Raw genomic sequence first — 19812 nt, forward strand, 5'->3', positions numbered from 1 at the left:
CTCCCACTCTAACCTCTTTTTTTTTTTTCCTTCCCCTCCCCCATGGGTTCCTGTTAAGTTTCTCAGGATCCACCTAAGAGTGAAACCATATGGTATCTCTCTTTCTCTGTATGGCTTATTTCACTTAGCATCACACTCTCCAGTTCCATCCACGTTGCTACAAAAGGCCATAGTTCATTTTTTCTCATTGCCACGTAGTATTCCATTGTGTATATAAACCACAATTTCTTTATCCATTCATCAGTTGATGGACATTTAGGCTCTTTCCATAATTTGGCTATTGTTGAGAGTGCTGCTATGAACATTGGGGTACAAGTGCCCCTATGCATCAGTACTCCTGTGTCCCTTGGATAAATTCCTAGCAGTGCTATTGCTGGGTCATAGGGTAGGTCTATTTTTAATTTTCTGAGGAACCTCCACACTGCTTCAGAAAGCATTTAAATATACTTAATACCAACTGTGATATAAATACAAAGCAGTGTTAAAAGGAACTTTAAAACCACAACAGGGACATTTCTGCCAATGCCAGCTCTGACGTAGCCCTAGCACCCACTCCCCTCTTCATCTCCTTCACCCCACCCCAGTGCAAGCCCCGTCCCCTTGGGTCTGGACCAGCGTGACAGCCTCTCGACTGAGTGGACTCTGGAGGACTAGCTCTTCTCCTTATCAGTTTTCATCACAGCAGCTACAATTAAATTTTTAGAATCAAATTCCCTTGTTAAAATTATTCAATGGTTGGGCCGCCTGGGTAGCTCAGTCGGTTGAGCATTCAACTTCAGCTCAGGTCATGATCTCCCTCGCGCGTTCAAGCCCAGCATCGGGCTCTGTGCTGACGGCTCAGAGCCTGGAGCCTGTTTCTGATTCTGTGTCTCCCTCTCTCTCTGCCCCTCCCCTGCTCATGCTCTGTCTCTCTCTCTCTCTCAAAATAAACATTAAAGAAAGTTAAAATTATTTAATGGTTTTAAATGAACTCCAAATAACATCTAAAGTCTGTCAAATGCCTGGATTCTATGTTACCTGCCTCCTGCCTATCTCACCCTCTTTCCTTAGCTAATTAGGTTAAATGGCTTTTTTCTGCCTCAGAACCTTTGTTGTTCTCTGTGCTAAAAGCTCCTAGAACACTCTTCCTACTCCTTCTCTACATCTACTGGACTCCACCTCATCCATCTGAACTCCAATTAAAAGTCACCATCTCACAGAGGACTCCCTCACCTTTCTCACGGTAATCCAGTTGAGATTTTCTTTTTTCTTGTAATTCATTCTTTTCCTTCAGATCATTTAATGCAATTATCAATAAAATATTTTAACAGAAATAGATAAATACATGTATATTTCCCTTAGAGACTGTGAATGTCTGGAAGGTACAGCTGGCAAATTTTTCCTCCACCCAGAACCACACGTCTGGCTCAAAGGAAGACCTCAATCAATGCTGACTGAGGACTGAAAAGTAAAAGAGCCTGTCAATGATGCAAACATCAAATGGACTCTTACGGACTGAAGACATGTTAAGAAAGGATCTTTGAGACATCTTGATAAGCACAAGAAACAGGCAATGTCTTTAATTCCTGAGAAACATACATGCAGGAAGCAAAATCTTGCTGTGTGAGAATGGGCACACCTACTGGTAACAAAGTGTTTCTATGGCTAGTGAGAGTGGGGGCAGGGGAGGAAGGGGGTAAGGGGTCCCTTCTGTTTCAGGTGTTCCAACAAACAGTTGGTGGAATGCATCTGCAGAAATAAAAGAGAAATTGCTAATGAAGAGGAGGAGAAAAAGTACTAGACACACACACCCAAATCACTAAATGTATTTCTTATCAACTATTGTCAACTGACACCATTGGAAAATTCATGAATTCCATTCTAATGTTTTTTAATGCTTATTTATTTTTGAGAGAGAGAGAGACAGAGACAGAGAGCGAGACACAGAATCCAAAGCAGGCTCCAGGCTCTGAGATGTCAGCATAGAGCCCAGTGCGGGGCTGGAACCCACAAACCATGAGATTATGACCTGAGCTGAAGTCGGACGCTTAACTGACTGAGACACCCAGGCGCCCCGTTCATGAATTCCATTCTAAATGCAAGAAAATTACACTGGCACATCCCAAAACACAACAGGAAGTTGGTTAATTTTATGAAAAACGATCATTATACACGAACACAAAAATACACACACACCCCTCCCCCACCACCAAGAGGAAAAGAGACAAAGGCAAATATCAATACCGTAATAGTTAGTGACCCTGAAATTCACTAAAAAAAATTTTGTTGTTGTTGTTTGTTTTTTCATTTTGTTTTGTTTTCTGATTACCTGCAATTTAACTGGCTCAGGCAGTTTCATTTGGAGCAGTCCTTCCTTGGGCCTCTTACCCCCTTTGGCTTCTTCTTCTCCAGCTCCTTCTGGCTTGGAGTCTTCCATGGAGGGCTCTTTCTCCAGAGCCTCAGTGTCTTCTTCCGGAGTGGCGGCTTCCTTGAACACACTGGGCTCTATCAGCTGCAAGATGTGTTTTAAGTCCTCATTGTGGAAGATCCCCATGATGAGCAGAGTATAGAAGAGCTTGATGAGAGGTACAAAGAGAAATTCAGTGGTGCCCCCCACGGGGTCCCGGGCATGCAGGCTGCCCTCTTTAACAGCTTCTGTCAGCATCTGAATGGTTTTGGCCTTCAGGATGTCCAGCGGGAACTCTGGACTGTATTGGTAGCAGTCGTTATTGATGCTCACAAAACTGGGGGAGGAAAACTGTATCCGTGGCCTGAGGGAGGTGCTGAGGCCAATCCCTGGGAGGCCATGCTTTTTGTTCTCATCAGGGAAGAGGGTGATGCTCTTGGTCTCCTCCGTCATGGGCACGATGAACTCACTGTTCATCATGAGCCTGGCAGTGGCGTAGGAGCTCAGGTGGATGTCAATCAGCAGGTCATAGTAGCCGGCCCGCAGCAAACCGGGCATGTACTTGTTCTCGATGGCGTAGAGCAGCTGGGGTTCGTCCACGTGGCTGCACAACGCATGCGCCACCCGGTGGTTCCCGAGGGCGCAGACGGCGGAGTAAAGCCGGAGCGTGTGGTAGTGGAATTTCAGCAGCTCTTCCTGCTCTGTCAGCTCCAGTATGTCAACAGATCTGTACAAAGGAGGAGAGTGGTAGCAAGGTCAGGTGGGGAAAAGTTCTAAAAACTCTACATCACAGGAGAGATCTAGGTACCTCATAAATTTCAAAAAGTTAAGGAAACATATTTTTGTTCCCGATTATCTATGACAGGTTTCATGATGGTGTATTTTTTTTTTCTCCGTCAGTACTAGGTATTTTACAAGTTTTCCTCCATATGCAATTTTACGTGGGAAATTTCTAACCACTAGTGGTTGAAGCTGCTTCATCCTCCATCAATCACCCTCAGGTTTGGGGCACCTCTTGTAGACACTGAGTCTTGATCTGCACCCGTGTCTCCTTTCCTTTCAGAATGTGAGCACTCCTTAGAAAATCTTGAATCTCCTTTTCCAACTTGGCTAAGCTGCCCCAGAAAGCCAGAGACCTTTTCCTTAGGCTAAGTTGTCCCTGTCTCTGACCTATGATTAGTGATTCGCCTGACCAGTCGGAAGTAAGAGAATGGAGGACTAATGCTTCTGAAGTGATGTACCTTCTTACACATCCCTCACGGCCCCAGACTTAGACCAGTGCAGCCCTGGTTTCCATCGGGAATGTATGGCTTGTGAAAAAAAAAAATACTATTTGTGATATTTTGCGTAGCAAAGTTTCTACTGGGACGCTGAGTCTACGCTGGGCCATTTTGCTTCTAGAATGTATCATGCCCTTCCAACCCATAAAAAACTTAAAATGGCCAGAATATGCCTAAAGTGAAGCCATTCCTTTCAAAATGAAGTCAATTTTAAGAGGACATAATTCCTTTCGATGTGCTAATGTTTCTACACTATTTAAATTTATTAAGATTGCTCATGGGTGACACTGTAGAATTAAAAGTAGAAACTTGATATATTCACAATAAAAGGAATGACTCATTCATCTAGAAAAGTGTCCTTGGTGAGACTATAATATAAACTCATCAGAACACGGGTTATTATATGACTTCATTAACATTTGTCTAGCAGTTAACCTCATACACAGTAGAAGCTGAGTAATTACTTGTGATTATTTGTTGTTAAGCTCTGTCACCATCCTTCATACTCGATCATCCTGTCCATGCCCATCCACTGTGTCTATGCTTCCCGGGTCACAGGTATTCTATGAAAAGCCACTGTGGCTTGATGGTGCAAAATTATTCCAGACCCTACCGCCCAAATCTCAGCATCAGAAGCATTCCGAGTCGGAAACTAAAAGCAAATGATGACTCACCTAGGCCTCCGGGAAACCACACAACTGTGGGGCCCGGCTGCTAGCACCCAATTCTTGGGAAGGTATAACTGAGCAGGCCTTCTCTCTCAAAGTATAGCGGACAATGATTCTCATGTCTTACCTAGGCTCTCCAGGCTCTCAAGAAGACTATGAACCGGGCTGATGGTCAAAATATATAAACCTGGTCACCGTAGCAACACAGAACCTCTGCATTCTACCTTCTTAGTGAAGAACACAACTTAGCCTACCATCTAATTCCTCTCAGACTGCCAGTTTCTAGAAAAAACAACTAAGGACTCCACAATTTACATTAGCTACTGCCCCTTCCAACCCACCTCCTATTATTCACTTTAGGGCACCCTGTTACTTCCTTTAAAGCACCTCTCTTCCCGACTAGACCATGAAATCTTTTAAGGTAAGGGTCCCATCTGTTTTGTACACCATTTAGTATCCAATGCCAGGGACACAATGAGAACTAATATATGTCTGGAATGAATGAATAAGAGAATTCTGGAAGGATCTATAGTCTCCATCTCACGACTCTACACTTAGGTCAGGGCAAACCAAAGCATATACCTCAACTACTTTAATCTGTCTTTCCACACCAACTCCTTATAGCAATATTCATACTTTAATAAGCTATGGATTTACTTGGGAGGATAGCAAAAGAAATAACTTGTTATTCTATCTGTTACAAGGACATTATTTTATCCGTTTAAATATAAAATATAACACCTCCTTAGCACACGCCATACTGTCGTTGGTAAATATTCTCCCTCTTCTTCCGTCTGTCCTGTATATGAGGTAGTCTGATCTGCCCTACTTAGCTTGGGCTTGACTATATGACTTGCTTAGGCAAGTCATAAATAAAATAAATAAAATAAAATGTGAGTGAATGTAACATCTGCCACAAGCAAAAAGAAGTTCTAAGAGACCTGAAGTGTCTGTTAACCCTCCTGTACATCCACCATTGGCTGTGGAAACTGTATGTCCCAGATCAGAGCTGCCCCATCAATTTGGGTCTCAGGGTAAGAAGGAGGAAGTCTGCACTCATAGCCCACCACAGCCTGGAGCAGAGCTACAGCGGACTAACAACCTCACGTAACGTGAGCAAAAGATTCACGTCTGTTCACAAGCCACTGAGACGTGGGGTTGTTATTGCATTAAAAGCTAATATAATACCTTACACTCTTTAACAGTCCTCAATGGAGAAATATTTTTCATAAGTCAATATCATTATTTTATACATCAAATATTACACAGAGGGTCTACTATGGATGAAGCACTGTGCACTGGTGATACGATGGTGAACAACATCGACACAATTCCTGCCCTAAGGGAGCTGACCATCTAGCTGAGGAGGGAAATCTTAACCAAAAAGTACGTAAATTATGAACAGTGATATGTGTCACGAAGGAACCAGAGAACTAGCATATTTGTAGTGCCATCCCAAATTGTTAAGTATTAATTATTGGCCATGTATTGGGGCATGAGAAAAAGCTTCTACTCAGCCACTAGTTGGCACATCCCTTTGTTATTCTGAATTTGGAAACTCATCAGATTTTTCTTTGGCTTCTAGGAAGCCTGAAGCCACTGTGGGACTTTACCAACCACAACAGAACGATGTGGTGTGAGTGACCCCGTGCCAGTCTCACCCTGGGCTTTGTTATTTTCCTGTCCTCACCTTGCCTGCATATCTGGTTCTAGTGACTCTTTTTTGTGCAATTGTATTTCATACATTTTGGGAAAATGACTCAAACTCTTCATGAAATATAGTGAAAGTTTATTTATTTACTTATTTATTTAATGTTTATTTATTTTTGAGGAAGAGAGAGAGAAAGAGCATGAGTAGGGAAGGGGTAGAGAGAGAGGGACACACAGAATCTAAAGCAGGCTCCAGGCTTTGAGCTGTCAGCACACAGCCTGATGCGGGGCTCGAACTCACGAACCAGGAGATCATGACCTGAGCTGAAGTGGGACATTTCACCGACTGAGCCACCCAGGCACCCCAGAAATAAGATATTTTTAAGCTTCATTTTCTTTCCCCAGCAGCACACCAATGGTCTAATTCAAAGGGCCCTAATCAGACGGTAAAGGGCACACAGGGCTGACCTGTTCTCCTCCGGGATATGGAGAGACATGAACTGCAGAGGATCCAAACACTGCACCAGCCAGCCTTGGCGCTCACTTATTCGAGACACATCTACCTTCAGGAACTGGTTGGGCATTCTGCTCCACAGGACGTGGGACAGAAACTGCACGTGGAGACGCGGGGGACACTGGGGCACAGGGTTTTTGTGCTCACTCTTGAATAATCCCGCGGAGAGAGGCATCACATTCTAGGGAGCAGAAAAAGAACTAATTTGTAACAATCCGTGGGGTTAATAACGTAATGACCACAGTTCTGCACAGGAAAGAGATCCTGGAAGCGAGATACCCTCTGTGTCCAGCAACATTAATACAAGAAATAACAGAACTTGGGATGAATGGCTCCTGAAATGTCAAGAGGCGAAAACATCCTGAGAAAACACACCTAAAATTTCAGGGCTGGCAAACAGGCTTGGGGAGCTAGATTTCTTTTGCAAACACTCCCTGGTACGCTGAGAATGCAGCGTACACAACCAAGTGGAACCACGTAATCTGCGTATTTTTTTTTTACCAAGCTGGGCCCTCACCAAATCTGGCAAGCCTGTGGCTGTCTGCGGTACCAAACTCCAGGAAGGGTTGCACGCACTTGGCTCTCTCTCCTGGTCTGTCCTCTGTCGCCCACCTTATCCTTCAAGTGCTCACTCACTGGCTCCCTCACCTACAAGTCAGGTTTGTCAGGTTTCAGCAGCCAGTTCTACACCGGAGACAGCTCAACAGACAAACAGCACCATCACACAAGACAACAGAGTTCATCAGACATTAACACAATCTAATTGTTCTTCACCCTGCTCCAGCTTCAGTATGGATCACCTTCAGCCTTCTTAGCGCCTTCAGTCTGGTCTCAGGGCAACACAGGTCTCTACTTGGCCGAAGCTTATTCATTCACTCATGACCCTGACACCCCCTCCACCTGCCCGTCATGGGCCATATGGAAACAACGATCTCACCTGTCCCATTACCTTCAGTGTCTCCCTCTCCCATAAAGTCTTGTCTGCTGCGTCCTTTCAGACTATCTCATCCTCCAGCTACCTTCCTATTCTTTTCTGATAACGGAGAGGGCGGGGAGGAAAGCCAGATACTGCTTTGGGCCCTGAGTGAACAAAACACACAAAACCCCTCCTCTCATCCAGCTTCCATTTTTTTTTTTTTTAACTGGAAACATAAAATAGACAAAGTCAAAAAGCAAATTAAATAGCCTATGACACAAGAGGTCATGGTGGGGACCCAGGATAGAGGAAGCAGAATGCAGGGCAGCAATAATAAGGAGGATGATCATAATGGGTACGGCTGAGAAGGTGACGTCCCTTCCATGCAGAAGGGACAGTCAATGCAAAGGACCCAAGGAGGAAGTCTGCCTGGCAAGTCTGAGGAAGAGCTGGAGGCCAGATCAATCGATCAATTGATCTTTCTGTCTATATGTTTATTCATCCAAATTTGCTGTCTTTCTCTAATTTTCAACCTTGAATTCACTATAGTATAGCTTCGTCCATCATTTTGCCCAAATTCTACTGGCAAGGTCAGAAGCCCTCCTAACCAACAGGAGTCATGGATTCCTTTCATCCATATTATGTTTGCCTTTCTGTGGCTGCTGAGCATCTCATTTTACAAAGGTAGACATTTAGCTCACACAGTTTAAGGAGCATGTCCAAAGTCACCGAGCCAGCACTGTAAAACCTCACACCGCACTCCACCCCGACGTGCACCTGGCATCTCAACTTGTACAACAGCAAAATTCAATTCAGTTCCTTTTCCTGAATTTCAACAAGCTCTTCCGCTTGTTGTCTTAGCATCCCTTAGTTTGTCCAAACTCAAAAAATTAATTTAATCCTTGATTCTTCATTCTCCTTGAGTACCTGAATCCAATACATCAACGAATACTATCTGTCCAATTCACTGTCAAATTCTATTCATTTATCCTCTAAAACATCTTCTCATTTACCCCTCTCTCTCTCCAACATGACTTCTCAGGCTCTCATCATCTCCCATGCGGATGGCATCAAATCATCAATAACTCAGCACTACTGCCTCTTCTCATTCTTGTGAGAATGGATACTTCTCCACATTGCCACCTCCACATTACTGCCAATGTATTTTTCCAAAACAGGTTTGCTTCTGCTCAGTCCCCAGCTTCGAGTTTCCAATGGGATCAACACTGCCTATACAGTAGGTACCAACCTCTTAGAGAGGCATTCATGGCCTTTCCAGGTTGGCTTCAGTCTACCTTCTATCAATGTTAATCTCCAGCCACATCCTGGAAGTCACCTTTTGTTACAGCCATATTGAATTCTTTAACTTTCAGCACTTTGACTCAAATATTTTTGCTTTCTCTTGCCCTTCCTCGGCCTAGGATGTCCTCTCCTACTAAGTGTATTCTGAGATCTCTTATTCAACAGTTATGAGTCAACCTAAATGTCTCTTCTTCTCTTTGCTTTACCCGATCCATCCCCCTCCAACCTCCACCTTGTTCTTTCATTTGTTCCTGGAGTATTCGATATGTGCACTATTCTAGCACTTACCACAATGTACCAGTTTCGTGTCGTTAAGCCCATTTACTAGCTCACCTGTGAGTTCCAGATAATCAAGTGGTATGTTATTTGGCATTTTTGTTCCAAATAAGCCTAGTTTTATTGAGTAAAGAGAAAGCCTTTTTGTTCTTCTTCTTACAGAATATTTAATAAGTAATTTAAATTGTGGCACAAACCCTTTCTAATAAATTAACATGGCCCTAGCCACCTGAAGGAAATTATAGAACTTTCAAGCATGGCTTACCTTTTTTTTTAAAAGAGTCACTTCTGTCACTAACATTGCTGCTAAAAAAAATACTGAATTTATTTAAGGAGAAGTAGCTGCTATTCCCTAAGAGGAAGACCCCAGGGGCGCCTGGGTGGCGCAGTCGGTTAAGCGTCCGACTTCAGCCAGGTCATGATCTCGCGGTACGGGAGTTCGAGCCCCGCGTCGGGCTCTGGGCTGATGGCTCAGAGCCTGGAGCCTGGAGCCTGTTTCCGATTCTGTGTCTCCCTCTCTCTCTGCCCCTCCCCCGTTCATGCTCTGTCTCTCTCTGTCCCAAAAATAAATAAACGTTGAAAAACAAAACAAAACAAAAAAATGTTTAAAAAAAGAGGAAGACCCCAAACAGAATACCAGCAATGAATCTTTCTTACCTTGATTCTTCCCAGCTCAAACTGGAAAACATTGGGACTTGTAGCTTGGGCAAAAGCTGCAGGAAATAACTTTGTACTTGGCTCCACCTTAGGTAAAGAAATGAATTTGGAAGTATTAGTCAAAGAAGGAACACCAAGAAAAAATATTTTCTTCATAATGACCAAGGAACACCAGACACTTTTGTGTTCTTTCAGATGGATCTCCTCTTTCAACAAATATTCAGGGTATTTCATTTCGTTATTACGAGAACATTTTTGGAGGCCTGTACTGTTTCCCCTGAAGGGCAATGTTGTTATTCAAAGAGAACTAAAAAGGGGCGCCTGGGTGGCGCAGTCGGTTAAGCATCCGACTTCAGCCAGGTCACGATCTCGCGGTCCGGGAGTTCGAGCCCCGCGTCGGGCTCTGGGCTGATGGCTCAGAGCCTGGAGCCTGTTTCCGATTCTGTGTCTCCCTCTCTCTCTCTGCCCCTCCCCCGTTCATGCTCTGTCTCTCTCTGTCCCAAAAATAAATAAACGTTGAAAAAAAAAAGTAAAAAACAAAACAAAGAGAACTAAAAAGGCCCAATTAGGCTCATTTCGGTTTTCATTTTCATCTCTTTTCTAAGGTACTTTTCGATCTTCTAGAATGTGCTTTTTGTGCACGGGGACAAAACGCTTTCTTCCCAGAAGCACGCCACCATCCCTGCCCACGGACCTGGTAGTAGGTGCTCAGCTCCTTGCCGTTGGCGGTGAACGTGAGAAGCCCACTGGCAGCATCCACCACACACCCAATCTCCAGGCCATTATTGTTGCGTCCTTGCCCTGGGCTCATGCTCTCACCCGCGCACACCATATAGCAGTTGCTGCGTTTGATGCTGGATTTCAAAAAAAACAAAACAAAACAAAACAAAACACAAAAAACAAAAAACAAAACACAATTTTATCTTTGTACGACCACAGATACAATAGAAAGTCTTGCAAACTAAACCTAAATTATGCTGTGCAAGCAACAAGCTCATGCTGTAATGGGAGAGGTGCACAATGGGCCGATTCTGTGATTCGGAGCAAAAACTCCACTGACGTCGTGGATATTCTGAATCCGGTCTTACACGTTTCTAAATTTTGCACCTAATGGAGACAGGTCAACAAGTCGGAAACAAGTAAAAACTGACCTGCGCCTTCCCCTCCAAAAACTCAAACCAAACTGGACCTTGTTCTGAGGTTCAAAAAAGTTTAACTAATAATCATCCAAATTTGCAATTTTCATTCTCCTCATTCTCATGTTTTTTTTTTTTTTAATCACTTGTTCTGAGATGAGAAGCAGTCATTTCTGAACACTGTCAAAGTCCTTAGGCAAATTCTACCTGAGCCATCAGTGATTCAACATATTTAAAATTTGGCTAACATTATGCCCCTTTGTGGACAATTCCTGGTGATCTGTTATGAGAGAAAGAATTAGCTAGAATATGCATAACATCACTGACGTTCACAACAAACCCCCACCTGAGTTTCACCCCCACCGAAACCTTTCCCAGAGATGGTAATAAACCTAAAGTGACTTGAGTTTTGCCTCCTTCCCTTTCTCTGCCACAGCAGAGTGAAAATGTTAATGAAACTAGCAAAAAAAAAAAAAAAAAAAAAAAAAAAAAAAAGTCAAAGGCAGGCAAGTAGGAGGAAAAGAAAAAGAAGACTGAGATAAAAATCAGTTTTGGAATAATCAGGTTGGCTGTGTTTCTTTGCACTCCTTACAAAACATTCAACAACCCTTCCCTGCCCTCTATTTCTTACACTAAGATCATCTATCCAGGTATCCCGTCCCTCTGTTGGGTTATTTCCTTGTACCGTTGCCATCTTTGAAAATCAAATGTGTCCTTCAAGAATGTTCCCAGAGACAGGTGGGTATGGGGCTCCCATACTGTTGTAAAGAAAGCACTCTTTCCTGGACATTCTGGCTTGGCCCATGGTCTCAAGGGCTAAGTTCCACAGTTTTAAGTGTTACTACCCGAAGGCAGGAGAGTGAGCTTCTGGTCACCAAAAATGATGATGCAGGTATATAAGAAAAGCAACATTATGGCGGACTCCCTCTATGACACCTGCCACAGCAGATCAGAGAGGATGCATGGGCACAAAAGACAGATGCAAATGGCCAGATCTTCTCTTGTCTTATTCCACAAGGAAGATAGCCTTCTTCACTTTTTTGAAGGTTTGGTTTGAGTTTGGTTTGTTTTACAAATGAAAAAAGGATGGCACAGAAAGTGTAACTGACTTACCCAAAGCCACACAGCAAGTCAATGGCAAAGCTGAGGAAAGAACCCACTTCTCCTCAGTCTTAGTTAAAATGTGTCCACCTGGTCTAAACTACTAGCCCACACTGTCTCCACAGTTTTCTCCCCACCACATAAACCGTTCCCAAAGATACATTTCAGACCATAAAAGCCTCACATCCACCCATCTCTAATCCCTAAAACAAAGGCTTAGTACTGGCAACCCAAGCTGTTAGTCACGTACGAGGTCACCTGAAGGAATGTAGACTATTACCCACAAAGGATGCACTGCTCTTACTTTATAATGGTTTTCACTTTTAATGTATTCAGATTCCTTACTGGCTTGTATGCATAACAAAACGGACACTGACATGAATGGTTTCATGATATTGTTCCTATAAATACAACATGATCCTGGACAGGAAATCCAAGGGGGGAGAAAAACCCAAAAAAACAAAAAAAAACACCTAGGTTTATCAACATGTTTATCAGATATCATTCACATAAGAAAAAAAAATTGAGAAAAACCGACCTTTCATGTACTTTTCCCTTTTCATCTCCTAGAGTCACGGTTACTGTACGAACTCTGTCCAAGTCAAAGCCTGTATCATACTGATGGAAATCTGATGTAATCCAGCCCACCCAGACGTTAGCAGGTTCTTGGCCGGGAAAGATTCTCACTGAGTAATAGTACTGTCAAGACAGCAAAATCAAATGTTGGCAAAGTTAAAAAGAAACAAAACTTTGATACGCAATGCCTCTGAATTGCCTGACTGCATTTCTTTGTTTAAAATCATTCGGCCTAATTAAAATGTAACAAGAACAAAGAGTGGACACTGGAAGAAGATAAGTCTTAAAGCAGAGATAATGGAAAGGAAATCAGAAATAATGGGAAGAAGAGAAATGACCTTGTCGGAGCAAACACACTAAATAATTTGAGGTCTTTCATACTCCTAAAATATGGGTACAACTGTATGTGCACATACATAGCATATTTATGTAATAAAATCACCAATCCATTCAGGCAGATAAACTTCAAATTCTGGAAACTTATACAAGCACACTAATTTATGCTAGTGTTTTATACCTGTCACCCAGCTTTTTGAATATGCTTTGCCTTTCCTATCAATAATACTTTGACACCTTAAAATCACTTTGAGGGGCGCCCGTGTAGCTCAGTTGATTAAGCACCCAACTCTTGATTTCGGCTCAGGTCATGATCTCATGATTCAGAAGACTGAGCCCCAGGTTGGGCTCTGTGCTGAAAGCGCGGAACATGCTTGGGATTCTCTCTCTTCCTCGCTCTCCTCCCCTCCCCCCAAATCTCTCTCTCTCTCCATCAAAATAAATATTTAAAAAAATCACTTTGAAATAGCTCAGATCTAATATGTAAAAATCAACATTTATTTATTTTTTGGACAGAGAGAGACAGAGCATGAACGGGGGAGGGGCAGAGAGAGAGGGAGACACAGAATCGGAAACAGGCTCCAGGCTCTGAGCCATCAGCCCAGAGCCCGACGCGGGGCTCGAACTCCCGGACCGCGAGATCGTGACCTGGCTGAAGTCGGACGCTTAACCGACTGCGCCACCCAGGCGCCCCATAATATGTAAAAATCTAGCTCAAACATGGTGGCACTCTACAAGGGATGTAATTATACATTTTTTTTCCCATTTGGTGTTTTATGAAAAGTTGTTTTGAAAAATTTGTTTTTTGAAGCATTGTTTGTTTATTTATTTATTTTTAAAGTTTTATTTATTTATTTGAGAGAGACTGCACGCACACGCATGCAAGTGGGGGAGGGGCACAGAATGAGAGGAAGGGAGAATCCCAACCAGGCTCTGCACTATCAGCACAGAGCTGGACACGGGGCTTGAACTCATGAACTGCAATATCATGACCTGAGCCAAAGTCAGACACTTAACTGAACGAACCACCCAGGTTCCCCTATTTTCTTTTAATTTTTAAATGTTTATTTATTTAGTAAGTAGGCTCTACACCTAACATGGGGCTTGAACTCACCACCCTGAGACCAAGAGTGGCATGCTCCATCTACCGAGTCAGCCAGGCACTCCGGTTTAAACATGAATTGGCAGAGAGCAAAACATGACCTCCAACAAAGTATGATAAATGATCTTCCTTTAGACATATCACTAAGATGAAGGAAATTATATGCACTTGGAAGAATTAAGTGGAAATTAAAATTTTCCCAGGAAACATGATAGCAAAATCAGGATTAAGCATGTCATAAAGTTATTTTGCCTAAAACACTTCTCTTACCACATAATACACCTCAGAATATACCTGTATTTTCTTCAACTTTCAGTCCCCAAAATAGAAGCAAAGATTTATTTTAAAATAAGTCGGCTACAGAGGATGAATGAAAAGGAACTCTTTGACATGAAACACACAATAACTGAGAAATAAGTGACAAAAGCTTCAACCTCATACCGTGGACGTTTGCATCAAGTAGTCATAATCATCCCGATCATCTGCAAGGACATCTTCCGTGAGCCTTGCAGAATGGCTCGTGCTATAATCTGGCTTTGTTCTTCTAAGCAAAAATCTGAAATATAGTACAGGACTGGGGATCAGCAACATTAAAAATCTCTGCCTACTTAAAACATGTGCATATCATCAATTTAGTAGAGTGGTTCACAACCAGGGCTATTTTTGTTCCCTAAACTATGCCTTTATCTCCCAGCTGGAGATACTTTTAGTTGACACATTGGGGGTGGGGGGTGGGGGTGTGCCATTGGCATTTAGGGGGTGGAGGCCAGGGATGTGACTAAATATCCTTCAATTAACATGGCGGACTCTCACAACAAATAATTATCTGAACTACAGTGTCAATCACGCTGATCTGGAGAAATTAAGATTTAGTGCAAAAAAGGATGCTAAAATAACTTGCCTTGTGTCTATAAAAAAAATACTATTTAGAGAGAATACTTTAAGTTTCAACCAAGAACGTAAATATAAACATCTTAAAAACTCTTTGGAGAAAATACTTGTAAATTATATATAAGGGGTTAATATCCAGAGTATATAAAGAAATCCTACAACTCAAAAACAAAGAAGCAAATAACCCAATGAAAAAAAATGGGCAAAGAACCTGAAAAGACGTTTCTCCAAAGATGATATACAAATGGCCTAGAAGTATATGAAAAGATGTTCAAGATCACTGAACATCAGGAAAATGCAAATCAAAACCGCAAGAAGACACACTAATTCACAGCCATTAGGAGGGCCATCATCAAAAAGACAGAAAGTAACAAGTGTTGATGAGAATGTGGAGAAATTGAACCCTCGTGCAGTGTTGGTGGGAATGTAAAATGGCGCAGCTGCTGTGGGAAACAGCATGAAGGTTCCTCACAAACTTAAACACAGAACTAGCAGCAACCACACTTCTGGGTATGTATCAAAAGTAATTTAAAGCAGGGCCTCAAAAATACATGTGCACGTGCAGTTCCCATCGGCACTATTCACAATAGCTAAGAGGAAGAATCAACCCAAATATGCATCAACGGACAGATGGATAAGCAAAACATGTACGTACAGAGTGGGGTATTACTCAGCCTCACAAAGGCAGGAAATTCTGACACGCGCAGTGACGTGGACGAACCTTGAGGACATTAGGCTGAGCTAAGCCAATCCCACACAGAAGAGAAAAACACAGTATGAATCCACATTTATAAAGTGGTCAAATTCATAGAAATAAAAAGGAGAATGGGGATTACAAGACGCTAGGGGGAGGTGGAAAAGGAGAGTTGTCTAATGGGTAGAGAGTTTCAATTTTGCAAGCTGAGAAAGTTCCGAAGACCTGTTTCATGACTATGTGAACATGCTTAACACTACACAACCATACACTTAAAAAACGGTTTAAATGGTACATTTTGTTAGGTGTTTCTCACCACAATAAAAAAAGTGCCTTAAATAAGTAACTTCTGGGATAGATTATGTCTGTGGTGACAAACTCGATGACAAACAGGTTGCGTTACTGTCGCCTGTCCAATCCTTTATACGTAAAGGAGAAGGAGAGGGAAGGACAAATGGACCCTGGGAAATCCCTCACTCTGTACCCCTCCCCACAAAATAACTGCATATTTGAAATTATGTTCCATGTATCAATGACCTTTGTTTCAGACGAGAGGGCTTTTCCTGAGCATAGTCTTTGTGGTTATTAAACTCTGGTTTTGTGGCTTCCTTGTCTTTGTCAACACGGTCTGGCACCAGATGGCCATGAGCTGTCTTCATTAGAACCTCAAAGTCAGAATCTGCATCGTAATCCTCCAGATCATTCTTGGGCCCAAAGAGGCCGGCGCCTGGGAGCCCGCCTGCCACCGTCTTGGAGAAAACCTCGGCACACTCGATTGGCATGCTCAGGCGATAGAACATGATGTCGGCAGTGCTGTTCTGAGCGCCAAAGGACTTCTGGGTGACTTTTAAACACGGAGAACTGTCGATGGTGCCGTCTATTCTGGTCACCTAGCGAATGAAGAAGTGATAGTTCAAATTCGAATCAACACAGTCAACCTCCTGATGCTAAAGATTGCTAACACACATCACGTCTTTAAAACCCCAAACACGGCCCACACTTGGCATAATTTTGTAAATGATGAGATTAAACACAGGGAGTACTGTGTTCCAGATAGACTCATAGCTCTGCCTTTTTTTCTTTTTAATTCAATTTAGTTAACATGTATTGTAATAATGATTTCAGGAATAGAATTCAGTGATTCATCACTTACATATGACACCCACTGCTCATCCCAGCAGATGCCCTCCTTAATGCCCATCACTATTTAGCCCATCCCCCCACCCATTGCCCCTCCAACAACCCTCAGTCTGTTCTCTTTATTTAAGAGTCTCTTATGGTTTGGAGTGCTTGGGTGGCTTAGTCGGTTAAGCATCCGACTTCAGCTCAGGTCATGATCTCATGGCTTGTCGGTTTGAGCCCCGAGTCAGGCTCTGTGCTCAGAGGTCAGAACCTGGAGCCTGCTTTGGATTCTGTGTCTCTGTCTCTCTCTGCACCTCCCTCATTCATGCGCTCACTCACTCTCTCTCTGCTCAAAAATAAATATTAAAACAAAAAATTTTTCATAAAAAAGAGTCTCTATGGTTTGCCTCCCTCTCCGTTTTTATCTTATTTTTCCTTCCCTTCCCCCATGTTCATCTGTTGTTTCTAACTCAAAAGATAGTTTGGAAAATTCATGTTAAAATTACATTCATTCAGAGTGAGCCGCTGGTGTTGCTTATATAAAAACAGAATTAATTATTGTTAATCAGTCTAATCAGGTGCTCATAAAGTACCTATAATCAGAGCCTCATGCTGTGCTCAGACTCCATTACTGTGTAACACAGTAGGGCCACCTTTCTAAGTAAGTGGCAATAATTGTCCAAGTGGGAATTCCCAAGTGTAAAGACAGTCCACCCCTGGCTTTTGGCAACGGTATGAATTTTTAAAGAAAAAGCAAACCTCGATATGCTCATGGTTTGAAGGGACCTGGAGAAACTGAGGAAGCCTCTTGCTTAGCCACATGGTAATATCCCTGTTTGTGTTCACAGCAAACGGTTCGTAACCCTCTTGTAAGCCACAGATGGTGAAATATTTCAAGGTGCTGACATCCTTTCCAAAGTTCATCCTGCCCACCTGAGCCACTCCAAGGCTACAGACAGGAATGAATCCTGGGAAGAAAAGAAAAAAACAAAATGTTCCGTATCATTGGTATAAGAGCCTGTTTGTTTGGAATTTCCAAAAGCACCGCTCTGGAACTCTCGTCTCTGAGAGAGTCGTCGGCATAAAGTAAAACAGTAGTTCGAGACAGAGACCACTGTTATTAAGTATTACATGTAAGGGTCAAAAGACCAGTGTTTGCTCATGGTTTACTGAACGTGGCCCCTAGATAAGGTTCTTCTTTTACCCTGGACTCCTGTGAAGAAGGTTAGGTGCTCAGCAGCCCCTCGTCCTCCAGGGATCTTAGGGTGTACAGCAATGGAAGGATGTTGCCATCACACAGCCTCTTAGCTCAGGAGTGCATGGGACTCTCTCAGAAGGAAGGTGAGAAGGAGGGAAATGCCCAAGTGGGTTTGTCCTTCGATCTAGCACAAGCACTTGAAAGCGTGCAACTACCAAACACAGCCTAAGCCACAGATTTCTTTGCACATAACTCAAGGGAAAAAGGATTGGAAGCAACAAATTAAAAAAATTTTTTTTGGTATTTATTTTTGAGAGAGAGAGAGAGAGAGAGGCAGAGAGAGAGGGAGACACAGAATCTGCAGCAGGCTCTAGGCTCCAAGCTGTCAGCACAGAGCCCAACACAGGGCTTGAACCCACAAACCGTGAGATCATGACCTGAGCCGAAGTCAGACTGCACCACCCAGGCACCCCTTAAATCTTTTTTTAATGTTTATTTTTGAGAGTGAGAGAGCATGTGCGTGCGAGCGGGGGAGTGGCAGAGAGAAAGGGAGACAGAATCCGAAGAAGCAGGCTCCAGGCTCTGAGCTGTCAGCACAGAGCCCGACGCTGGGCTCGGACTCATGAACCATGAGATCATGACCTCGGCTGAAGTCGGACGCTTAACCGACTGAGCCACCCAGGTACCCCTGGGAAGCAACATTTTTAAAGGTTTTCATTTGCTTGTAGCTGCTTTTGATCTATGAAGAAAACTGTGTCCCCCCTTTTTTCTGGGGTACACTACACCTAAGCGTAGAAAATAAAAATAAAAATAAATAAGTAAATTTTCAGATGTAGTTGCTAAAAATCCCACTGAAACTCCTCCATCTGTCCCTTACCCTTTGATGTCACTGCCATTACAGATTAAGCAGGGCAATCCACACCTAACCTAAATAATTAAGACATGAAATTCAAAATGTAAGTTAAAGTAAACAAGAAACGAAATCAAAAGCAACAGCAATAAGCGACGGGGGAAAACCAAAATATTTCATCAGCTAATCTAATGAGTTGCAAGGTTAGTACATCTTCCTGCTACTGAATAAACAGGGGAAAACATATTAACATTGTTAATTGTTTTTTTGAATTCTTTGGAAACAACGGTCTTTAGCAAAGGGCTGTGATGATCATTTTCAGTGTTGGGGGGCTGCTTAGGTACTCTTCCTTTCCTTCTATAGTGTTTTACACAGAAATTCAAGTAGCATAATAAACAAGGTCAGTATTGGAATGGAGACTACAGAGCAGAGGATGTAACTTACAGATCAAAGAAGCAGTGGATCCTACGAATAAGCCAGCAACTGTCTACCATGATGACTTACGCTTCTTCCTCGGTTAAAATTAGTCAATGTAGGGGCCCCTGGGTTGCTCAGATTGCTAAGCATCCATCTTTGGTTCAAGTCATGATCTCCTGACTTGTGAATTCAAGCCCTGCATCAGGTCTGTGCTGACAGCTCAGAGCCTGGAGCCTGCTTGGGGTTCTGTGTCTCCCTCCCTCTCTGCCCCTCCCCCACTCATTCTCTCTCTCTCTCTCTCTCTCTCTCTCTCTCTCAAAAATAAACATTAATTTTTTTTAAATTAGTGAATATAAAAGCAATATATAATCCTCAAAATAGCACAAGACAATAAAAATTACATCCTATAATTCATAATGATTTCACGCAGTTTGTATTCATCAATATATACTCAAATAAACAGTTGTATAACAGTGGTACCGGCCAGGAAGCAAGAACACATCCAGCTGTGTTCAAGGAAGCATGAATGATGAGTTTCTAGTTAAAACTAAAGCCCACAGCTGTGCGTACAGCTGTGACAGCTCTTGAAGTGTCAGTCAAGGGAAATTGTTTTCAATAAGTGTCTAGAAAGGAATCAAAGAAAATGACTGCATAAATACAATCGATCTGAGACAGGTTGAAATACATTTGCACAAACTGGCATATCTAACATCCATTCGACATAAACTGGGGGATACCAA

General features: G+C 42.7%; 1 protein-coding gene across 13 annotated transcripts in view; it reads right to left on the reverse strand.

Annotated features, from left to right (window-relative positions):
* The window catches only part of RYR2 (ryanodine receptor 2), a 768472-nt gene that overhangs the window by 238055 nt on the left and 510605 nt on the right, over nt 1-19812 (reverse strand). For all 13 annotated transcript variants that reach the window (XM_040464903.1, XM_040464902.1, XM_040464892.1 and 10 more), the window contains 8 exons: nt 17367-17575; nt 16023-16375; nt 14342-14456; nt 12425-12585; nt 10344-10503; nt 9650-9736; nt 6453-6679; nt 2309-3113 (listed from right to left, as the gene is read on the reverse strand). In XM_040464903.1, coding sequence (XP_040320837.1) covers nt 2309-3113; nt 6453-6679; nt 9650-9736; nt 10344-10503; nt 12425-12585; nt 14342-14456; nt 16023-16375; nt 17367-17575 — 2117 coding nt within the window. The remainder of the gene's footprint in view (nt 1-2308; nt 3114-6452; nt 6680-9649; nt 9737-10343; nt 10504-12424; nt 12586-14341; nt 14457-16022; nt 16376-17366; nt 17576-19812) is intronic.

Source organism: Herpailurus yagouaroundi, unplaced genomic scaffold (genome assembly GCF_014898765.1).
Source record: "Herpailurus yagouaroundi ecotype Mexico unplaced genomic scaffold, PumYag 530, whole genome shotgun sequence".
Classification (NCBI taxonomy): domain Eukaryota; kingdom Metazoa; phylum Chordata; class Mammalia; order Carnivora; family Felidae; genus Herpailurus; species Herpailurus yagouaroundi.